This window comes from Nicotiana sylvestris, chromosome 7, assembly GCF_000393655.2.
Source record: "Nicotiana sylvestris chromosome 7, ASM39365v2, whole genome shotgun sequence".
In the NCBI taxonomy this organism is placed as follows: domain Eukaryota; kingdom Viridiplantae; phylum Streptophyta; class Magnoliopsida; order Solanales; family Solanaceae; genus Nicotiana; species Nicotiana sylvestris.
In genome coordinates this window covers 172,565,182-172,573,598 of record NC_091063.1, presented here as the reverse complement: position 1 = coordinate 172,573,598, position 8,417 = coordinate 172,565,182, and the positions used below count along the sequence as shown (strand labels likewise).

Sequence of the window (8,417 nt, the reverse complement as noted above, 5' to 3'; positions counted from 1 at the left end):
TATAGGACTAGGCGTATGCCCGGAATCGAATTCCAAGGTCCCAAGCCCGAGAAATGAATTTTTGATGAAAATTGTAAGATTGAAATTCTAAGGAATTAAAGAAATTGATTAATGTTTGATCTTATTGGTATCGGTCCTGTATTTTGATTTCGGAAACTGGTACAGGTTTAATATGATATTTATTCAGTATCTGTGAAATTTGGTGAGAAACGGATTTTATTTGACGTGATTCGGACCTTAGGTTGAGAAAATGCAAGTTTTGAAACTATCTTGAAAATTTCATGCAATTTGGTGCTGAATTCGTAGTTCTAAGTGTTATGTTGGCTATTTGATCGCGCGAGCAAGTTCGTATGATGTTTTAAGACTTGTTTGCATGTTTAGTTTGGAGCCCTGAGGGCTCGGGTGAGTTTCTGATAGGCTATGGAGCGATTTGGACTTATGAGAAATTGTTGGTATGCTTCAGGTCTGCAGACTTCGCAATTGCGAGGTCTGGCTCGCAAATGCGAGCTTCGTATTTTCCATGATTGTTCGCATTTACGAAGCAGAGGAGGGGGCTGGGTTGTTCGCAATTGCGAAGGTCCAAGTTCGCATTTGCGAAGGCTGCAGGAATGCGAAGAGTTCGCAATTGCGATGCTTTTCTTGCATTTACGAGCTTCGCATAGTCGCAAATGTGACATCTACAGCTGATATGTTTGGACTTGAACGGGATTTTTCATTCATTCTCTCATTTTTCAAAGCCTAGAACAAAAGAGGCAATTTTTCAAAGGCTTTTTCTTTCCCAAATTATAGGTAAATGATTCTTATCCCATTTTTTTCAATCTTTTACATCTTTTTACAAGATTTAATCCTAAAATCTAGGGGGGGGGTTTCCGCTAGGCAAGTGCCTAGGGCTATTTTTTTTTATTAATTAAAAAGGAAATACAAATGTCTTGATGTCCTACAAAATGTAAAGCATAAACTTTGTAAAATACATGTACCCTATTATCAAATTGAGTAGATCACTCAAACTTGATATCACAAGTATTACTAATCATTGCATAATAAAATTAGCCCATGAGAAGTATGTGTAGCCCATGAATAAGGACAGGCGTGCATTATTCTTGTAATTCAAATCTTTTTTCTCCCTATTGTTTAATGGCTGAAAGCCTCGTTGATCGAGAACTTCAAGCAATAAACAATTAATATGCCTTCCATGTGCTGCTGCATTTCGAAAAGAATGTTGGTGCAAATGTCCAGACATCCTTTTGCATCTGCTTGTTGTAGGTCCCCTCTCTTAGCTCCTTAACCGAATACTCTCTGGCATCCAAACATCTTGAAGCACTATTAAAATGCTAGAAGCCTGCGTGGATTCCATGTATTTGTTGAAGCATGTGTTCATTTTAAAATCAACAAAACTGTAATTTTATAATCCATAAGTGCATGCCTACACTTTCCAGCTTTGTTCTTGTAAATTGCATCCACGCTTCTAAGCTTTTCGTTTGCATCGAGGACTCTTTTTAAGCATTACTCTTGTTTACATTGCCAAGCCTTTGTTTAATTCCCAGGCGTGCCACAATCCATTTCTTAGTGCTTGTAGGTAGCGTGAATGAACATCCATCGTAAATTGCCCCTTTCGATTCTTAATCCAGTTGTTGTCCTTGCTTTGTCGACAGTGTTGCCTTCCCAATGTACTAGCGCACGGCTTTCTGCATCCATACGTATGCCATGCGTGCCCCTCCAGAAACGTGAGAAATCATGCTTGACCAAAATAGCATATTCCAATTCATTTTCCAGCTTTCGTTACACTGCCAGCGAGCAATTCCATATCCTTTTTTTTGTCGAAACCCCATGCGCATGCCTTCTTTCCTATGTGTATGCCAGCGTGCAAATCCTTGTGAAAACAGGCGTGCATCCCTGTTGGAATTTAAACTGTCCTCCCAACTCTTGTAGCTCGTCGACCGAGTAATCTCCAGGACCCAAACATCTTGAAGCATGCATTCATATAGTAATGCTAGAAGCATGCGTGTATTCCATGTCTCTGATTACACCCAGTGGTGTTATCCCAATACGCATGCCTTCATATTTTATCAAGCTGCTGGACGCGTGCTTACAAAAAAGCTCGAATTTTGCTTCTAACGATGACTCATCGATCCCATGCATTTGTATTAAATTAAAACTCCAGGTGTGCCTGCCTTTGTCGTTCCTTTTGTCTTGATGGAAAACAAGACATTCCCAAGTCATGGCCCATATATGCATTTTAATTCTTGGCTTTTTGAAAGCATAGGATAATATACTCGTAGTGGCACCTCCTGCTCTTCCTTTTCTCTTTGCTTCTTATCTCTTGTACACCTTCACCCTTAGACTTGGACATTGCAGCTTATCTTCATTAACTAACCTCCTTCCCTGTGCATCTAGATGCCAGAATTGTTGGCATTCTATTTCTCCATGATCTAAAGCATAATTAGCCAAGTGATCTGCCAGTTTGTTGCCCTCCCTATGAATATGAGTAACTGTGCAATTGCCCTCATTCATTAGTTGCATCATTTCCTCTACCTGCTCATATATGATCCATGGTGGTTTCCAGATCCCATCCATTATCTTTTTTAATAACATTGAGTCAGTTTGAAGCCATACATGAGAGTATTGTTGAAATCTGCAGAACCTTAGTGCTTCTACCATGGCCTTCGCTTCAGCTACTGTGTTTGTTGTCTCCTCAATCTCCTTCCCTACAGACTTGGCTATGTCACCATTTTCATTTCTTATACAAAAACCTATTGAGCTCCTTCCTGGATTTCCTCTCGATGCACCATCCGTATTAACTTTTAGCCATCCTGCACTTGGAAATTCCCACATGACTTTGGTAACCTTAAGTTTAGGAGTGAAATTTTCCATCATAGCTAATAGGTCTTGCCATTTGTGAGGTACCATGTTCATCCCAAGCTTTCTCACTTTCACCAATGCCTGGAGATTTGATGAAACTTGATAAATCACCCTGCTAGTTGTCACAACATCACCATACTTCATACTATTTCTTCTTTTCCAGAGTTCCCAGACTACACATGAGGGAAGTGCTTGCATTACTGGTTTGAGCCTTAAACACACATTTGCAGTCCAACATTTTGTGATTGCTTGGTGCAATGTTAGTCCCTCCACAGCTATTCCTGCCCTCGATAGAAAATACTTCCAAGTTGTCTTTGCAGTTTCTGATCTAAAAAACAAGTGCTGAAGAGATTCCTCGTCAGGCTGTACACAACACCAACATTTTGATGGCATGCAGTAGCCTACCCTTTTCATGAAATCATCTAAAGGTAGCTTTTCTTTCCACACTTTCCACATGAAAAATGCTATTTTAAAAGGTAGTCCCTTTACCCAAATCATCCTATAAGTTGTTCTTGGTTCGTCTCTTCTTCTCGTATAATCCCATGCTGACTTAACACTGAAATATCCTCTTGTTTCCAGCATCCAACAAGGCATGTCAAGAACCTGTTGAGGTGAAGGTGGTTTGATTTTCTCTAGAATGTGTATTGCTAAGTCTTCAGGAAGCATTTCAAATAGCCTTTCCACATCCCACTCACCATCTAAGGTAACATCATGTACATTTTGTACAGTTTCATCAATGCCAAAGTCCTGAGGAACTAAAAAATATAGTGCCCCAAGACCTGTCCAGTTTTCAAACCAAAATAGTGAGGATCCCCTTTTTGTTTGCCAAAAGATTTGATGTTCAATCAGATCTCTGCATTCCAACATTTTTCTCCAAATGTGAGACCCCTTTTTCCATGGAACAATTATAGAATTCAATTTTTTACAGTATTTCTGACATACGAAAGAGCTCCATAGGCTTGGTTTTGTTCTGAAATTCCACCACAACTTGCTGAATAATGCCTTTGCTACATCATGCAGTGACCTGAAACCTATTCCTCCTTCCTCAACTGGCATGCATAAGGTATTACATGAAGCCCAATGCCTACTAGTTCCTCCTACAGAGCTGCTCCAGAAAAACTGAGCAAACAATTTGTGCAACCTATTTATCACATAATTTGGAGGGTTTACAGCTGATAATAGATGCATAGGCATGCTTTGCAGTACATGGGATATGAGAACTGCCCTGCCCCTACTGATAATAACTTACCCTGCCATGATTGCAGTTTGTCCATTACCTTAGTAATTAGGGGCTGATAGTATTCCAGCTTTCTCCTTGCATAAAATATAGGACAACCTAGATATATGATAGGAAAATCATTCCTATGAATGCTTGTGATCCTTTCCACCTTGTTGACCACTTCCATGTCTGTTAAATGATGCAGGTACACAGCTGATTTGGTCTTGTTAACAAGCTGCCCAGATGCAACTTCATATGCATTCAACACTTGCATAATCAGCATCAGAGATGTTTCATCTGAGGATGAGAAAATAATCATGTCATCTGGATACGCCAAATGATTGATCTTTGGACTCCACTTTGGCATCCCAAATCCACAAAAATACAGGTTAGTATGTAGTGCATTGAGACCCCTAGATAATGCTTCTGCTGCCAAGATAAACAAAGTTGGAGATACAGGATCACCTTGTTTTACTCCCCTTGAGGACTTAAAGAACCCAGGAGCTTGACCATTGATTAGAATAGAATACCAATTGTTTGAAACTAATCCAAAGACAATCCCTATCAACCTTTCTGTGAATCCCATCTTTCTCAGTACCTTGGTTAGGAATAGCCAAGATAATCTATCATACGCTTTGGTCATATCTAGCTTCAGGATGACATTAGGTCCAGCCTTAGTTCTAAGCCTAATGTCAGTCACTATATCCTGAGTTAGGAGGATGTTTTCTACTATATTCCTGCCCTTAACAAAACCTGACTGTTCCTCCGATATCAGACTTGGGAGAAATTTCACTAGCCTTTGATGTACCACCCTCGATATAACCTTATTTGAAAAGTTACTGAGGCTTATTGGTCTTAAATCAGAAAAAGTGGTAACTTCTTTTTTCTTTGGTAGCAGAACTAGGTTGGTGTGTGTTACACACTTGGGTAGCTCATGACCATTGAAAAAATCCCTCACCATGTCGTACAGGTCATGCCCTATTATGTCCCAACAAGAATGATAGAATTTGCCTGTCATACCATCTGTCCCCCCAGCACTATCACCATTAAGTCCAAGTACTGCCACTTTAACCTCCTCTTTTGTTGGCTGCTTAATCAATTCTGCATTCTGCTCAGTGTTAATCAGATTAGGAACATGCTCTATGATATCAAATGATGAAGGAGTAGCTGCTTCTGTGAACTGTTCCTCGTAGAATTTGATAGCCTTTTCTGCAATTTCTTGTTCTTCTTCAATCCAGGTTCCTCCACTAATTTGAATTCTGTTAAGCTGAAGTCTCTTCCTTCTACCTCTCACTTGTGCGTGGAAGAACTTAGTGTTCCTATCCCCTTCCTTGAACCAAGTCATGCCTGCCTTTTGTTGCCAATATTTCTCCTCTAGTGCAAGACATTTGATCAATTCTGCCTGAACCTTTTGTAGCCTTTCCCTGTTCATCCCTGTAGGATTTGCTTCAAATTCTGCTTCATGAACCATCACTACCTCCTCCATGCTTGTTATCTTTTGGAAAATATCTCCAAATGTAGCCTTACTCCACAATGAAAGGGCCTTCTTTAATTTTTTTTTTTAACTTGTGATTAAAAAGAATATAAGGATTTGCACTGAAATCAGCTGTCCAATTCTCTTTCACTACATCTTTAAAAGTCGCATGTTCCACCCAAAAATTCAAGAACTTAAAAGGCCTTTTTATTGGTGGAGTCTCAATATCACACTTCAGATACATTGGACTATGATCAGAACCAGTCTTTGACAAATGTTGCACCTCTATTCCTGGAAATGTTTGTTGGAACTCAACATTGGCCAAGCATCTGTCTAGCCTTTTGAATATACAGTCTTCCTCTGCTCTCCCATTCCACCATATAAATATGCTGCCTTTAAATCCAAGGTCAAAGAGATTGCAAGTGTTGACGCAGTGTCGAAAGTCATCAATTTCATTCAATGACACAGGTAACCCACCAAACTTCTCTTCTTCATCCCATATTACATTGAAATCACTTCCTACAAGCCATGGTGCATCCATATCCCTTGCCATTGCATATAATGAATCCCATAATTCTATCCTTTCAATTGCATCACATTTAGCATATATCAATGTTAGGACAAACTCCACATGCGATTCAGTATGAAACAATTGTAATGTTAATTGTTGCACCATATTGTACATAACAGTCACCTCAAATACCTCATATATGAAAGCCCAGATCTTGTTGGAAACATTTGAAATTGCCTGTGCAAGTCCTATCTTGTTTCTGTACCTTTCCAGTTTTTTTGCTTGTTGCTTTGGCTCCATTAATCCTACAAATTCATAGTGATTTTGCCTGTGCATTTTTGTCAACCTTTCAAAGGCCTGCTGTGTGTTGACTGACCTTATATTCCAAATGAGAGCATTCATCACTGATTGTTGGATTTAGTTAGCGTTCTCCTTGTGTGCACCCCAGCTTTTGGGGCTGCAAAATTATCTTTTTGTTGCTTCTTCTTACCTTTTGCTGCTGATTTTGCCTTTTCCACTTGCGTAGGTGATAAGTCACCTTGCCTTGCAGCATTCATAAGGTGTTGGGTAGTTGATTCTTGATCCATGTCATATCCTGATCTACCAGGTTCTTCTCCTTCTTTATTGTCTTCCTTCCCTCCTGATGTAGCTCCAAATGCATTCTTTTTAGGGACCAAGGCCTTCTCTTCTCCTCTTTTTAACAGATGCAACTGGTTTTTCTCCAATGTAACAGTAACATTTACTATTTTTGTTTTTTGTTTTATCTGTTTCTCCTTCTCTGTTGTGTTGTGTCCTTGTGGGTCTTCTTGTGATTTCTAAAGTTTATCATCTTCTGTTCCTCCAGGATCATTTACCTCTGGGCCTCTTCCTTCATAGTTTCTAATTTTTGTGACTTCTGCTATCTGATAATTATTGTTGTGCTCAACATTTTCTGATCCTCCCTTTATTAAAAAATTACCAGTTGTATTGTTGTCATTGGCATGGGGCTCTCCATTTACACTTTGCTCATCTTCTTCTTTATCCTTCTCATTTGGTTCGTCATCAGCTTGTGCTCCTAGTGGTACTTCATTCTCCTCTGAATCGTATTCCCTTTGTGTATCCCATAGCCTGCCTCCACAGCATTGCACTCTTTCTTTAAATGTAGACGATTTTGACCCTTCTGCTTGAGAATTTGGAGTTTTATTAAGTTCCTTGTTCACTAATGTATCTTTTGATGGGATTTCCTGGCCTGATGTATTGATCTTCACTATTCCATCTCCTGTTTTATCCTTGAAACTTCTTTCTACCCGTTGTGCAGTATCTTTTTTTGCTTTTGATGCCTCCTTTTCATTGACTAGACCATTCGAACCAATCCCCGATGAGTTAAGATGAAAAGATTGTGCTGCTGGATTTAGATTTCCCTCATTATTGACCATATGTTTTGGTGTTTGCTTTGTAGATGCTTGGTTATGAACTGCTGGACTGTTTGTTGTTGCATTAGCTACCACCATTGCCAATTGATTAACAGGTTCTTCCTCTTCATCCATCCCTTGTAATATTGCAAACTTGTTAGCTAATTGAACATGATCATTATCTTCATTGTCTACTGCCACCAATTCCTTACCACTGTTGCTTTGTGCTCCTGCTTGTCTATCTACAGTACTTGTACCCTCCTTGTTTTGATTGTTTTCAAGCTGCTTAGCTGGTGCCATCTCCATTCCATTATTATTGAGACTAGTATTTTGATTTACTACATTTCTAACTCTGTTGTCCTTCACTTCCTTCCATTGCTTTTTTGTTGTAACATTCACATTACCCACGACCTTTCCACTAGATAAAATCATTATAGGCTGTGAGTTCCCTATGTCCTGCTTCTTAGCTGTATCTGCTTGGTTAGCATTCTCCTTCTCCACATATAGTTCAGGGTGTATCCTCCAGCATTCAAATTGATCATGCCCTTGAAGTTTACAATGTCTGCAATATTTAGGCAGCATATCATATTGAATTCTCACCCATTCAGTTCTTGTTGTTCCTTTAGCTTCATTGAATATGTCCATCCTCACCTTTTTAGGCAAATCTGCAAGTAGATCAACTAGTACATTCACCCTAGCACAACTAGATCTAGTTTTATTAATTGTTGCCATGTCTAGATGCATAGGTTTACCTACTGCTGTAGCTAGAGAAAATAGACATTCCTTCACAAAAAAGGTTGGCAATAGACCTGGGAATGAAATCCAAGCCATTGCCTTGGGTGTTTCTTCATCTGCTCTAAACTTTGAGTCATAAATCAATGGCCTAAGCTGATATTGATAGCCATCCTTGTCCTTTATGTAATGAGTTTTTGATGAGAAATGAAGATAGTCCTGCCTTAACGT

General features: G+C 39.4%; 2 protein-coding genes across 2 annotated transcripts; both read right to left on the bottom strand.

Annotated features, from left to right (window-relative positions):
- Positions 1-2,313: 2,313 nt before the first annotated feature.
- Positions 2,314-5,564, bottom strand: LOC138874155 (uncharacterized). Its single transcript, XM_070152662.1, has 2 exons — positions 4,109-5,564; positions 2,314-4,031 (listed from the first exon to the last, which is right to left on the bottom strand). Exons 1-2 carry the CDS (start codon positions 5,562-5,564, stop codon positions 2,314-2,316), a joined length of 3,174 nt encoding a protein of 1,057 aa, XP_070008763.1.
- A 37-nt stretch (positions 5,565-5,601) lies between these two features.
- LOC138874154 (uncharacterized) lies at positions 5,602-6,465 on the bottom strand. Its single transcript, XM_070152661.1, has one exon. It carries the CDS (start codon positions 6,463-6,465, stop codon positions 5,602-5,604), a length of 864 nt encoding a protein of 287 aa, XP_070008762.1.
- Positions 6,466-8,417: the final 1,952 nt, after the last annotated feature.

Bases quoted from the DNA above. Each gene is read 5' to 3' on its own strand.
- LOC138874155 (XM_070152662.1), bottom strand. From the start codon at position 5,564: ATGGAGGAGGTAGTGATGGTTCATGAAGCAGAATTTGAAGCAAATCCT. The intron at 4,032-4,108 runs GTAAGTTATTAT...ATCTATTATCAG, and splicing joins CAAACTGCAATCATGGCAGG to CTGTAAACCCTCCAAATTAT.
- LOC138874154 (XM_070152661.1), bottom strand. From the start codon at position 6,465: ATGAATGCTCTCATTTGGAATATAAGGTCAGTCAACACACAGCAGGCC.